The 15,289-nt window shown below is 40.1% G+C and overlaps 1 protein-coding gene across 4 annotated transcripts in view; it reads left to right on the top strand.

The window, feature by feature from the left end:
• CADM2 (cell adhesion molecule 2) overlaps positions 1-15,289 on the top strand; it is a 372,199-nt gene that overhangs the window by 279,290 nt on the left and 77,620 nt on the right. For all 4 annotated transcript variants that reach the window (XM_082220768.1, XM_082220770.1, XM_082220769.1 and 1 more), the window contains one exon: positions 6,676-6,766. In XM_082220768.1, coding sequence (XP_082076894.1) covers positions 6,676-6,766 — 91 coding nt within the window. The remainder of the gene's footprint in view (positions 1-6,675; positions 6,767-15,289) is intronic.

The following is a 15,289-nucleotide window of genomic DNA, read 5'->3' as shown; positions in this document are numbered from 1 at the left end:
ACTTGATACACTGTATGATTAGCATGTGGAGTTCTCTGCCACAAGAAATGAAATCTAGCTGTTCAGAAACAAATGGGGATATCCTCTCAGACAATTTTTTTTTTTGGGGGGGAGTCTTCATGCCATGCTTGCTGCCTTCCCAGAAGCATCTGGCTGACTGTTGTTAGAAATGGGACTCTGTACTGTACTAAATGGTTCCATGCTCTTCTCCAGCAGGTCTTCTTCTCTTCATATCGTTACATAGTTTGCGTGCCACCCCCAATCTCTGCCGAGCAATAGCAAGATTCCAGGGGGTTCCAGGCATTCACCCAAGGTTGTTTTTCCCCATTGAGAATTCAGGCACGGCAGAGACTGCAGTGTTTTAAGAGATATGGTTTATTTTATATACCTGGGTCTTGGTGGAGGAAGAGTTCACAGCATTACCTCTCGAGCGGGGCTTGTTCCCCACAGCAGTTGCAGCATCAGAATCCAATACATTTCCATACCTCTGACCTACTTTCAGGTGGTTCTTAACTTCAGCCCCCACAAGTTCTCCCTCTTTCCTGCTTCTCCTTCCAGAAAACCCCTTGCCTAGCAACTCCTCCCTTTCTCCCTGCTATTCTAACCTTAGTTTTAAAATGTGATAATTTTCCTTTGTTACACCACACCCACGTTACCCTGGCAACTTCCTCCTCAGTTACCTGTAGGGGTTTTTTTGTATTGTAGATGGCTTAATGTCAGGGCCATCATCTCCCTCTGTCTGGCACTAAAACAAGCTGCAGCCTGTCAGCTCTGATTAAACCCCAGCACCCAAGAATCTAGAGACAGAAATCTGGCACCCAGGGATCTGAGGGATCCCTGTTCCCCCACTAACTCAAAACATTATGAAGAAGGAAGACGAGTCAGAATATTTAAATGTAGACCAGGGTTAAATGATATGTGTCCACCATGCGTAATGTTTACAGGACATGTGGACACCTGAACATCTTGACTCCCAAAATGGAGAGAGAACTGAACAGCAAAAGGTCAGATATAAAAGAGCAATGCAACATTACACACTTCCATACATACTAGCGATAAGACAACCTATTGTTAGGTCACTGGCTTAATTGGTTTAGTTTTGTTATTACCTAGAAGTATAAGTTCCCAGGATTTTGGGGGGAAGAAAAGGTGTTTTAAACAGATTCTGACTGTGTGCACACCATACATTTAAAGCACCTTTTCTTCCCCCAAGAATCCTGGGAACTACCACTCTGAGAGCTACAATTCCCAGCACCCTATTAAAACTATAGTTCCCAGGATCTGTGAGTGCATACTTAAAATTTGCTTTAAATATACACAGCCTTAGCTTGTGAGTTGTACAACATGGTCCCTTCTAGGAACATTCTCAGAGTGAACTGGCTTGTATTATTTGTCAAAGAGCTAAGAAAAGGTCTCATTGAAAAGCCTCCCTGAAGTGTAACACACAACTACTGCTCCCCACCCCATTCCTCTGGTTCCTTAGCAATGCTTAACCTGGATTTGCTTACTCAATGCAGACATTTTCCCCAAGTTTGGGAAGTTTGGAGAGAGAGAAAAAGACCTATCATCTCCAACTGTTTTAAGTATTAAAGCGAAGTATGAAAAAACAGTCTGTAGAATCAAGCTTTGACACTCAAGGTCTCAGAAGGAGAGACAGCAGGTGTATATTTAAGCATTCTCAGAACTTTCAATCAACCATTTAAAGAGCTGAACACAAAGGGATTAAGGATATTAGCTTTCTTGAAAGTACCTAATTGAATTCAGCAATTCATATTATTTCTAAGAACTAAATAAAGCTTTTCTAATAAGTATTCATGCCGTGTAATAATAATAGATATTTTTTTGTAGAAAAGAGTGGAATGAAGGAAAACAAGCACATTTCTGAAATGTAGAATTTATGTTGTGTCCCCCCCCCCATATCTTTCAATATGGTTTTTATTTCTGTAATATGTGTGTACCCTGTATCACTTGCTGACCTTTTATCCTCTTTAAATCAAGATAGTAATCATCATCACATCTTATTTTTTTATTTACTTATACCCCTGCCTTTTTTTCCTGTTGGGGCTCAGTCATATGGCAAGCTCCCAACACTTCTGGTAACTACCCCCAAGTGATTGTGTTCAGGGTTTGGATTGCCTGCTAGAGAGTTTCTTAAGTGATCACTCGGTTATACATCCTCATTGTAAATCAGGTAGTTTTGAATCAAAGGAAAGCCAGTTGCCTCCAGGAAGCCCACAAGAAAAGAATGAAAGAAACAACTTGTTCACTCCAGGAAACCAAAAAGAAAAGAAGGAAGGAAGGAAACCATTTCTTTTCTTCAGAACCCATCATTATATATGTTTCTTATATTTATCCACAGTGGTGGCAGTTATAACTAAACAAAGCCATTGGAAACACTTTTCCAGGTGGAATCTGATAGGGAAGTGAAGGGATGGCTGCAGTGCTACAATTTTTCCTAGTATGATCCAGCAGGCATATCAGGGCTAAGAAATGTTTTCCTTAGACGTAGTCAGGGGAGACCGTAGACATTTATGTTACAGACCTTTTCTAATGAAGCTAGGTCATGTGAATTTGAACATGAACTGATGGGCTAATTAGACACTGTTTTTTGTAGTTTAACGGGTAATCAGGTCAGAGCAAGGTTATTGCAAGAAATGGACTTTACTGCAATGAATAGTGATTATTCTCATGGCTAATGAAAGCTGAGCTTCCCAAATGAAAGTGTTAACAAGCCGTGAAAGAATAGAAGTACTTCTAATTAAAAATGAATATCAAATGCAAAATACCAAGAGAAGAAGAACTGCAGGCACCAGATTTGTTTGCAAAAAAAATAAATATGTGCAGGCAAATGCTACCCAAGCTAGATAGTTGAAATCCATATAAGTAATGCGGTCACTTTACTGTTTGGTATTTTGAAAGTACATGTTCTGTGTAGTAATTAAGAGTCTTTCAACCTAAGAATAAGAATAAAACAGAGATGGCTAGCCTTCTTCAGGCTGAGAGCCACAGTGACCCCTGATCAATCCTCCAGGGCCTAACTGGGAGTGACTGGTGAGTGGAACGTGAGCATAATCATTTTTTTCTATTATTATTTATTGAGGGACACATTTTGAAGGCCCTGAGAGGTCAAGAAAACCTTTTGGCATGACAGAAACCTATCAGGAGGCCTATGATTGGTTAGATGCTGCAGTCCCTGCCACACTTGTTTCGTGTTGTTATCAGCTAGCCAATTCTCCACCTTAAGCTTATATTGTTGTTTTGCCATCTGAATGCCTTTCCTGAGCTTTGTTCTAGCCCCTCTATATATATCTATGTTCCCTGCCTTGAAGGCAGTATCCCAAGCTTTCAGGAGTGACCTTACTTCAGCAGTCATCCAGGGTTTGCTGTGCCCATAGACTCTAATACACCTCTCCGTTGTTACATTATCGGTGCACACTTTAATATAAGAAAGTACAGCATCTGTGTATCTGTGCAGATCTTGATGTTCAAACACGCTCCAATCAGTACTTTCAAAACAATCCTGGAGCTGACTGAAAGCACCCTCTGGCCAAATTCTAACTGTTTTTATAACTGGCTGAATTCTTAATAAACACACTGAATTCTTAATAAACACACGGACACGGATGTTTATATTAATGGAATAAAATAGGCCACAACTTTATTCGTTACAGATGTGAGCGGTTTGGTTTGGCATTGGGTGGTTAAGAGTGGTAGACTCGTAATCTGGTGAACTGGGTTCGTGTCTCTGCTCCTCCACATGCAGCTGCTGGGTGACCTTGGGCCAGTCACACTTCTTTGAAGTCTCTCACCCCCACTCACCTCACAGAGTGTTTTTTGAGGGGGAGGAAGGGAAAGGAGATTGTTAGCCGCTTTGAGACTCCTTTGGGTAGTGATAAAGTGGGATATCAAATCCAAACTCCTCTTCTTCTTCCTGCCTCTCTGCAGGGAGTCTCCTAAGGGTAAACCACCTGTAGGGGGAACCCTATGATATACATCAATTAATAGCACCCCCAGGGTCCCCAATGGGGTCGTGGCATGGCCCTAGCCCACGCCCAGGTTTCAGACAGGATCCATACCTCCGGATCCCTTTAACGGGATACTCTTAACGTAGAGGGGCAGGCGGAGGCAACAGCCTCCCCTCCCATAAACAAGGCTTACCCAATGCCTAACAACCTCTCAAGCCCCAAAGGCTCACCGCCAACACCCTCACACCTGCAACCAATCTCTAATGCCCTTAGCGATCTCGACACCCAAATATTTCCCATATCAGAAAGGTGAACACCATCATTATGAAACAAGGCCTCCTGGTCAAAAGTAGTGGCAGCGAACCGTGTCACCCGACCATTCAATAGTTGCCACCGCAAAATTAGCAATTTTGTTGGCTATGTTGATTGCCACAGGGTGGGGGCAATCATGCGAACAATGCCTCTCCAAAAGCTGGAACCAGATTAAAGTGGAATCCGGGTACAAGGCAGCCAGCCCTCCCACCAACCTCATTGGCCAGCCGGGGGGGGGTGTGATGTGGGCAGGAGTCCCTATCATGCGGGCGGCATCCCTCCTCCCACGGCCAGGTCACTGGGAGTTCCCGGATACCCTCCCGCAACACCTCCCCCCAAGGAAGGGGAGTAGACTTGGCAATCGCTGTCTGCCCAGGCCTAAGGATTCCTCCTTGACATGGGCCATCAGTACCTTTTGCCACTTTAACACCTCTATAGCGGGTGAGACCCTGGCTTGGAAATGAAGCTTAGCTTGTATTTTTCCACTGGTCTGGAATCTTCCCTTCAATACTCCAAATATTAGCTAGATCCTGTCATTCATTAATTTCTTGGGTTTTAGAGAGGTCTCCCCCCCCAAAAAAAAAATTATAACAATATATATTTCTCATAGTGAGTGGATGGTGCTAGTAGAATAGGAGCCAGCAGTTGTCCTCAAGGAATGTTTTGTTTTTGTTTTATTTACTACATTTATATTCCATCTTTCCTCCAATGAACGCAAAGTGGCATACATAATTCTCACCACATAGTTTATCTTCAAAATAACTTTGTAAGGTAGGTCAGGCTTTGAGAGAGCTACTATTTCAAGGTCATCCAGGGGCTCTGTGGCTGAATAGGGATTTGAACTTGGGTTTTCTCATTCTTAGGCTGCATTCAAACGACACTTTCCCCCATCTTTCCAACATTTTCTTCTTTGTTAATTTATGTGGAAGCTTAGCACTCAATTTCATGTTAATTTTTCCCAGGAAAAAAACCACAACCATTTGCAACCCTGTTAACTTGGAAAATTGTAGGAGTTTTGCACTGTAATTTCATGTGACAAAGTTGGGGGCTGTATCCCAGCACTAGCATTATAATCGATAAATCTAATACAATAAAACCCATGTCTGAATGCAGCCTTAGTCCTGCACGGTAACCATTACACCATGCTGTATCTTTTACTTTTCCTGATAGAAGTGAATGCCAGATTATATGGAAGAAAAAAAAGCACTGGAGACAACAGATAAAGTGGGGGATATACCAGTATTTTAAGCATGAACCAGGTTCCTTTTCAACTGTGTTTTGGATTATTGCCAATTTACATTGTTTGATATAATTCAGCTGGATCCAGTGTGGGCCTAGCCAGACCTTATTCAAATGTTATTTCATCTGCAAGTTTCATCTGTGATTCTTTTCTTTTTGCACACTCTAGTGACAAGGGCTGACTTTTCTGTTGAAAGTTGATTGCATAAAACAGAAATAATATTTTAAAGTTTAGCATGGATTATATACAACAGTGTGGTATTCTTATCTGATGTCCCCATAAAAATGGTTTGAGGGTTTTTTTAAAAATCAGACTACAAGGAATATTCACAAAGGAGGGAAATACTGTTGTATTCCTGAAAGTATATCCTCAGTAATGCAAGATTTTTTAAAAAAGAAATTTATAAGAGCTCATGGAAGACTTTCTATTATGAATTCAGATTACTATGCCAATAAATATGTTCATTTGAATACTTTTAATGCAGTCTTTTTTTGTAATAATATTCACATCCATCTACAAAGCAAAGGTTGTGTGGAGTGCTTGTTATTCATTTTCAGTAAATTCATTTTTCTATTTTCTATTTCAATTGCAAATCTGTTTATAACCATGCTCTCCAAGGAATGCCCACAATGATATAGGCTTGTCTTTATTTTCCTCTAGAATCCAGCTGTTGCTTGTTCAGTGATTCATTGGTAGACTACACAGAATTGGGGTGGGGAAGAGGTCTAGCACCCTTTCTGGAGAGTGTTTCTGTGTGGCAGTGAAGGTAGCAAGGCTGCTAATTCAGCTGATTAAAGGTACATGGCTACAGAGTGAATAGCAACTCCTGACACTAGCCACTGATGGCATCACCTCTACCAAGCATGGCTAGTTGCTCCAGAAACTGTCCTGGCAGCTTTTTTGTTACAGTGCAGCACCCTCTTGTAAGGGCATTAGGCCCCAGTCCGTATTCAGTAGTGCTCAGTGGCAGAAGCTATAGTTCACCAACAAGCCGCGGCACAATCTCATACTACCACCTGGTCTCACAGTTGGCAAAGGACAATTTAGAATCTTAAAGTCAATGGATATATAAGTGAAATCTCACACTGTTTAAATGCTTTGCATAATAAAATGGGTGTCCAGTTTTAATGTAATTCATCAAATATTATCTTTTTCCAGATCTTCCGTCAGTTAAAATAATCCCTTCCACGTTATGGCCAGAAGAAGGACAATCTATAACTTTGATTTGTGAATCCAAAGGAAAACCACTGTAAGTGATTTAACAAGCAATATATTTTTGTTATATTCTTTATTCTCCTTTGATTGCAGCCTCTGACTGCAAAACTCTACTGTTTTTCTCTTGTCCTGGGGTGTAAAGTGATCTCTGGTACTGAAAACCCCTTGAAGCATGTCTTCATTAAGTGCCTATGGAAGACTGGTCTTTTACTTTGTCATTTATTTTAGTTTTGGGAAAGGATTCCTGCTGTGCATTTTTTTAAAGTAAGCTATTTCAACCTGAAAGGATTGCAGGCTTATTTGCTGTTCACATCGTCAGACTGATGATAGGTACATACTCTCAAAGCCTCACATCTGATGAAAAAAACTTCTAAAATCAACACATTTTTTTTATCCAAGCAAAGTGTTGAACTCTTTGCCTGCTTTGGTTGTCATTTACATGGTAATTGGAAATTTAATGATATATGCAAATTGTCTTTTCAACTATCTCACTTTTAAAAATAGCATTAAGAGAGTGAAGCTGTATATGTTTGAGTTTCAGCTGAAATTACTTTTTTCTTCACAAACCTTAAACCCACTCCCAAACCCTTATTATTCTTATTACTACTACTACTACTACTACTAGACAGCATCTGCCACTTGAGGAGAAAATAAAAATAACCCCACTATTGCATTACATGCTTCCCAGGCATAACCCCCATATTTATTTTTATTTAGTGTATTTATATACTGCCTTGCAGCTGAATGGCCCCCAGGGCAGATCACAATAAAATACAAATTACAGGCTAAATCCATTTCACATATGCAAAAAACTTTTTTCCCATTTGTGAAAGGGACTTGGTTCTAGCAGACTCATATTCATAAGAAAGGCTTCAGGAGTAAACCCAAAGGAATAAACTATAACCACTGCCTTTCAGGATATCTTTGAGAAAAGAAAAGGCTATGGGGTAAACGCCACCCAAATCCAGAGTGGAGTCTCTAAGATGGTTGGATGGCATCTTGTATGCCTCCTTCTGGCAATTGCTGCAGTCAGGCTGGTACCAAACATACTGCTCTGCTTTTCTTTGGACCACTTCAGCCAGGCCGAGTGTGGGGTCTTGTTGTCTGGGCAGCATAGGATCTCCATACACACTGCTCAAGCTAGCATCCCAGAGAAGTCTCTTCCGGGCTGCTAATGCAGCCAAAACAACATGGTTATGAGCTCTTGGTCTCTGGAGCCATAGCAGGCACTGTGATTCTCCAGCGGTTTCACTTCATCCCCAGGGTTGCACTCCATTGATTCCCGAGACAGACATATGCCAACAAAAAAACCCTTCACTCTTTTTAGGAGAGGAAGCCCTTCTAGAACACAAATGATATTAGGGGAATTTAGCTGTTTTTCTATGTAATCTCAATCTCTGCTGTTGCTTTGTCTCTAGTCTACTGGAGTTTAGCCTGTTATTTGTCTTTTAGAGGTGACACCAATTCTTCAAGTGCTAGCTGGCTGTTTCTGACACATGTGTGTCCAGCTTCTTCTCCTCCTGCTGCTCTTTTTCTTCCACAGCTAGTGCATAAGCAGTGTGCAAATCAGCAGTATCTCATTTCTTCAAGCCTATAGCTCTCTCTTATCTGACACTGCCTCCCTTCCTCCTTCCAACCCATTGTTTTTCCTAGCTTGAGGCTTCTTTCCTGGGTTTCTGGTCTCCTCTCCACTCAGGCAGGCTTCTGGACAAAACGTCTTAATTTTCTGTTACTCACTGCAGTTCTTCATGGTCCAAGAACTTCAGCTGTCCATCTTCTCCCTGTATCTTCTTGGCCACTCTGGTCTCGGTGCTTTGTAGCTGGGCTACTGGGTAATGGCTGTTGAGATAAGGCTCTCATCTACTCACTTAGGCCTCTTTTGCACTGTATAGTGGTACCTCGGGTTAAGAACTTAATTCATTTTGGAGGTCCATTCTTAACCTGAAACTGTTCTTAACCTGAGGTACTACTTTAGCTAATGGGGCCTCCCGCTGCCACCATGCCACCGCCACGCGATTTCTGTTCTCATCCTGAAGCAAAGTTCTTAACCCGAGGTACTATTTCTGGGTTAGCGGAGTCTGTAACCTGAAGCATCTGTAACCTGAAGATTTTAACCCGAGGTACCACTGTACATTTAAAGCAGTATCAATCCACTTTAAGCAGTCATAGAATTTTTGGAACTTTAATTTGTTAAGGGTGCTGGCAGTTGTTAGGAGACAATTCCCAGAGTGGTTTAACAATCAGCCCCTCTTCCCAAGGCAGTCTGGGAATTGTAGCTCTTTAAGGGGAATATGAGTCTCCTAACAACTGCCAGCACCCTTAACAAACTCTAGTGTCCAGGATTCTTTGAGGGAAGCCATGCTTACTTAAAGTGGCATGATATTTCTTTAAATGTATAGTGCAGATGGGACCTTAGAGACTCCAAACTCTTCTTCAGCTCCATGTGGGAGGCCATCACAGCGAATTTCACAGTTCTTAAGAGAGCCACTGGTGTTGCTGCTGGTAACATTCTGCTAGCTTTTAGGTTTGCTGCTAGAACATCAACTTCATCTGCTCCAGGAATCTTACCATTCTTCCTTCTATTTTACCTCAGGCACTCCTTGACACACAGTCCTCCTTTTAGGAAGCAGAATCCCACTTCTAGCACCAGTGTTAATGCATACCCAATCTCCAACCAGTTGGTGTGTGGTGTGTCCTATCATGTTAATTTGAGCCCTTGCACATTCTGGGAACTATTCTTGTGTAAGTAGCTCCCAAATCTGTCACCATGAATCTGCTTCACACAAATACAGGACCACAGCACGATGGCAAAATTGACAATGTGAACTGGACCACAATGTGAAACTAATGTGAAATTAATGGTATTGAATCTGAAATTCAGCAGACACAGCTCTCTCTTTCCGCCTCTTTGTCTCTCTGTCTGTCTCTCATGCTTCCTGTCTCCGCGTCCCCACACAGTGTTTCCTCCCACTTCATCCCCTCTGTGGCATATTCCAGGCCTTTTCCAAGGACCCCAACTCCCCTGAAAGATTTTTCAGGTGTTGCAATGGAGAGGATGGGGAGGGAAGCCTTATTGTGCAGAGCCTGTGTGCAATCTATGTGTAGTCAAAAAAATTGTAACTACATTTTCACAATTTACATTGAAAATGTGGCTCTGCATACAGTTCCCATACAGAGGCATCTTCTCACACAAATAGCACCACCACATAAGCTTGGTGGAAACATATCCTCCTGGATGCTTCTGTGAACTGGTGGAATGTGAAGGCAGCATCATAGAATCAGAGACTTGTAGAGGGGGAAGGGACCCTGAGAGCCAACCCCCTGCAATGCAAAAACCTATGCAGGCTGGAACAATCAGTGGGCTTTACAATCCCCTTTTGAATATATAGACTTTTTTTTTTATTCTTCAGGAATTTAGCTCAAAATTAGGAGGCTGAGAGAATGCTACCTGGAATAAAATTATGCTCATCACACCTTGGGTCATTTTGAAAGCGCAACCCACACTGGCTCCATTTTTATGCCAATTTCCCTGTCAGGACCTACAAAGTCTGTGGTCAGGGCATGTCTGACTTAGGATAAATTGATGTGCTGATTAAATGTGGATATGATGTTTTTATGGTTATGATGCTTGTCATGATATTGTGCATATTAGAATTTCTGCACCCTTTTAAGTGTGAAATATTTTTCCTCTTTTCACTGCTTCTAAGCAATGATGCTTGGCAGATAAGCAAATGGTAGTTCTGTAACTGAAAGTATGCAAGAGCAGGCTGTTTGAAGCAATAAATTTTGATCTTGAAATGCGCTATGCATAGTCCTTATCAATTAACACCTGTAACATTTCAATGGAAAATAATGATGCACATGGTGTAGAAGTGGTAAAGGAGCCTGTAAAAATACCCTGCCAGAAAGAGAAAAAGTCTGTTGCTTCCTTCTTTCAGTCCTCTTCCTCTGTAGCAGATGCCACACTTAAAAAAAATAATTTTCCTGCCACTGTGCACAGAACTCATAGCCAGACAGACCGTATATTTGACAGGTGTCAGACAAGAGTTAAGATTTTCCTTTGTCTATGTGTCTTATTCAGAAGCAGTGCTTGGGCTGGCTAATGGTTACTTGACATCAGATAGGTGGCTTTTCTCTTCTTTGTCTTTTTAAAGCTCAAGTTTTATTATTTGTGTCAAGTAATACAAAGTAACTCAGAAAGTCTTGTCTTCTTGGATTCTGCTTGATTTAAATGATTTGGAATATGTGTTTCAATCTAATCCCTTTGTGACTTTTAAAGAACCCTCTATCTTTCCTAGCTAATGCTCAGAAACAGATTCAGCACATATCTAGAAATGTAATCAGCTTGATGAACAGAATATGAGATCTTACAAGAATAGTAGCTACAGGGCCAAATATATATGTACCACAATATTTATTAACCTTCCCAGAGGCAACACACATTTCTAAACAAATTATGCTATATATATTATACTAGCAGGGAGTGTCCAACCCTGTCCAGGAATTTTTAGAAACCAAAGATATATTTTGATTTTAAATGGATAGTGCAATTTGTGTGTGGACCCGTCACACCAAAAATCAGGTGAAATCATGCCAAAGTCACATCCAAACATCAGTGAAGACTGCCATCCTCACCTCAGAAACCCTCATGCCAAGTTTGCCATCAAATGCATGCCGAAAAATAGGTGAAGTCATGTGAAATTGACATTTTGGTCTACCATCTTGATTCAAAAGGTTGCCTGGTGTCTAAATTGTATCAGCATCTGCCGCCCCCACCTTGGGAGTGCTTGTGCTGAGCTTGGCAATAATATCTTGAGAGGCAGCCAAACCTATGCAAAAAAAAGGTGACAATTCAGTCCTGCACTTTGATTCAAAATGGTGGCTGAGTTTGGCAACGATATCTCAAGAGGCATCTGAACTTATAGAGAACAAATGGACAAACAGACTGATAAATCACTCTCTAAAATACATAGTGAATGATGTTGTTGTATCAATAAGTAACTGGAAAAAAATATAACAGGTAAAACAAAAATTTCACGTGTAGCATTACATGAGCACCACAGCCATGACACTGTAGTGGGTGCTTTTCCTTATGGTGAATCATCCAAAAGACATTTCAACACAAACAAAAGGATGCATTACAAAAACTTTCTGGGATTTTTAGGATCAGTACCACACTTTGCAATCCACACTGAATAGTGCATTCTAAAGTATTGAGCATACTAAAATAATACTGGAAGCTGAACAATCCTCCGAGAGTGGAAATTCTGCTTTTTTAGCTATTTTCACACAACATATCGTTTATAGAAAATGTGCTCAGCATACAAGGTATGGAAATCTTTCTGTCATTGATTTTGTTAATATAGATGATATGCTACTTTAAGGAAAGATAATATTTGCTCTAGTTAACTTCTACGGAATATGCAAACAAAATATAAGGTGAAATTTATCTATTTTGAGATGGACACATTCACAATATCTTAGCTTACTTTTAAATATCTTGAAACAAGCAGAGTTGTGGACTTGAAGGATTTCAGCGTGAGAAAAGTAGCTTATCAGCTACTGTCTTCAAATCGAATGTCCATATGGCTTGGGTGTATGAATAATGTAATCTTGCAAAATCCCATATTTTGAAGAAACTGGAACTAGAAAACAATGTTTATATGTCTGTCTATTTGAATAGACACTTCAGGCAATTGACTTCAAAAACTCAACAACCCTTTTCACAACATATTCCTTCTATCTTTATAGAGCATCATTTAAACCAAAGCATCTGAAGAACTTGGACCATTTTTCATGCTAAATTTTGTGCTTAAGTACAAAAATATGATATACTTTATGTGTGAAGGCCTTGCCATTGTGTAAATCCTAATTTCTCCATTTCAAAGCAAAGGAGGCCTCCTCTGATTTTTATACTATTTGCCTATATTTCTCCTGTATAAATTCTGCTATGGTAATTGGAAGTCAATTTCTCTATGCTCCATCTTTAGGAAAAGCAAACTATGTATGTACAGAAGAGACAGCCTTCACTTTGCTGGTTCACCTATTGTAGAATAAGCACTTGAGGGAGGCATGCCTGGCACTGGCACTGCTTATTTTTAGCACTAGGTTAAAACCTTTTGTTTTGTCAGGGTATTTTAGATTATGGTATTTTTTGCTGGTTGAAACATATTGTTGATTTATTTTGTAGTTTTAAATTTATCTGGATACTACCCAGAAATTCATTTTTGACATGGAGTGGTTTATACACTTTTAAAATTAAACCAAAATATAGAAGTAGAATAAAATTATGTGCCCTTAACAACTAACCACAATGTGTATGTTTGAATCCAGTAAAGTTCTACACAGAGTAGACCTAGTGAAATTTATGGCCCTATGTTAATCATGTCCATTAACTTCAGTGGGTCTGTGATGAGTATGACTAACATTGGATACAACTCTTAAGAAGCTCCCTTTAGTGAGGTGATTTTTAAGGAACAAATAACTAACCCTGGAATAGATTATAAAGTGTAAGAAATGAATCTGCTGTGGGTAGAGATGTTATCAAATGTATATGGCGTGGTGGAAGGAGAAATCAGCCTGCATAAAGAGAGAGTGGTTAACATTTGACCTTCTCTTTTCTTCATAATACATGACTACTAGCAAAAAGGCCTATTGTCTTTGGCTATCAGCTGCTCCCTCTTTTGTGTGTTCTAGTCACTGAGGTGCCTTCTCAAGGTAGTTCTGTGACCAACTCTGTAACATAAAATGAAAACTTGTAGAACAAATACAGTTGCAAGCAAGGCATAAATTTGTCTCAGTGTATCTGTGTCCTGATTACACAGACATTCAGAAAGTGTTCCCACTAGCATAATGTTAGGATTTTAGAGATTAACTAGGATGGTTTCTATGATACATTAGGTTGAGTCAGGTGAGAACCTATGATGACTGATAAGTATTTCCTGGGTTGCATGGCTGGCAACTTAGCATGTGCTCCTGCCCTCCCTCCTTGCAGGAAGCACTTCCTAGTCATGTGTGACACTGTGGACCATCTCCCAGACCAGTTACAGGTAAGCTACTCCAGTTTCTTTGTGGAGAAAGAAATTAATTGGATGCTGTGAGCCTTAGTACTCTTTGCCAAGGCAAGGCACTTGGTTTCCTTGCTCTAGCAGTGTGAAATATGAATGAGGCACATAAACTTAAGATCAGATATCTAAAGTTCTTAATGGCTACCCTGAAAGACTCCAGGAAGTCACTGCTAACTTCTGCTTGGAAAGGATGGGTAGTAATATCTGGAAAAGTAATTCAGATAAAGCCTTTTGATATTCATTTTCAAAACATAAGAGTCAGAATTGGGGTTTAAAGAATATGTAAGCTCCCTCTCTTCAAGAATTTGGATTATATTTCAGAGAAGAATGCAGGACTCTTAAGGCTACAGCCCTAAGCACACTTACCTGGAAGTATGCCTACTGGACACAATATGACTTGATTTGGAGTGAACACGACACAGGATTGTGCTCAGAGGCAGAGGTTCCAAAAGTTGGGAGCAGAGTGAAACTTTAGTTTCTCCATGAGGTTTGAATGAATATGTGAATCAAAGGCTAATACAGTGGTGCCCCGCAAGACGAATGCCTCGCAAGATGAAAAACTCGCTAGATGAAAGGGTTTTGCGGTTTTTGAGCTGCTTCGCAAGACGAATTTCCCTATGGGCTTGCTTTGCAAGACGAAAACGTCTTGCAAGTTTGTTTCCTTTTTCTTAACACCGTTAATACAGTTGTGACTTGACTTCGAGGAGCAACTCATAGCACGCAGTGTGGTAGCCTTTTTTGAGGTTTTTGAAGACTTTGGTGATTTTTGAAGCTTTTCCAAAACTTTTCCGACACCGTGCTTCACAAGACGAAAAATTCGCTAGACAAAAAAACTCGCGGAACGAATTAATTTCGTCTTGCGAGGCACCACTGTATGTAGGTCACATGCTCCCATTACACTATTTATCAGGGTAAACATTTACCATTTTCATATAACTGTAGGAGATATTAGTAGACATAATATAAACAGAAGAAGCTTATTTCTTGATATAATTGACAGATGATTGACAGATTCCAGTAAACTTTAAAAGAAAAATACTTGCCAAGCATCTATACCCAAGACTATCAGGCAAAGGTTTGGGGTAAAACTTGTGGGTAAAATTTGTTTGTATTGATGACATCAGATTCATATAATGCATACAAACTGTACATTGGTTGGAACAAACAGACTAAAAAGCTACAAAGAATCATTTGTGTTAAAGACTCTGGCTCAATTACTTGGACTATCAACAAAGTATTAACAAATAGAACTTTCAGTTTATTTTTCTATATGTCTTTCTGAAACATAGCTGAGTAAATAGGAACAATGTAAAGAGCTTTTTTTTCTTTCTCATTCTCCATAGCTGTCCGAATTACATGCAAAACAAAGACTATAATTGCTATTTGAGCTAAGATTTCTATCAAAGCTGACATGGTTCAATTTAAGTACTGCAGTATGCAAATAAATGAAGTAGACTGGGATATATGCCCAGAGATTTGACAAAATAAAA

The sequence above is a fragment of the Podarcis vaucheri genome, assembly GCF_965113315.1.
Source record: "Podarcis vaucheri genome assembly, chromosome: 4".
Lineage (NCBI taxonomy): Eukaryota > Metazoa > Chordata > Lepidosauria > Squamata > Lacertidae > Podarcis > Podarcis vaucheri.
This window is presented reverse-complemented; position numbering and strand designations above follow the sequence as displayed.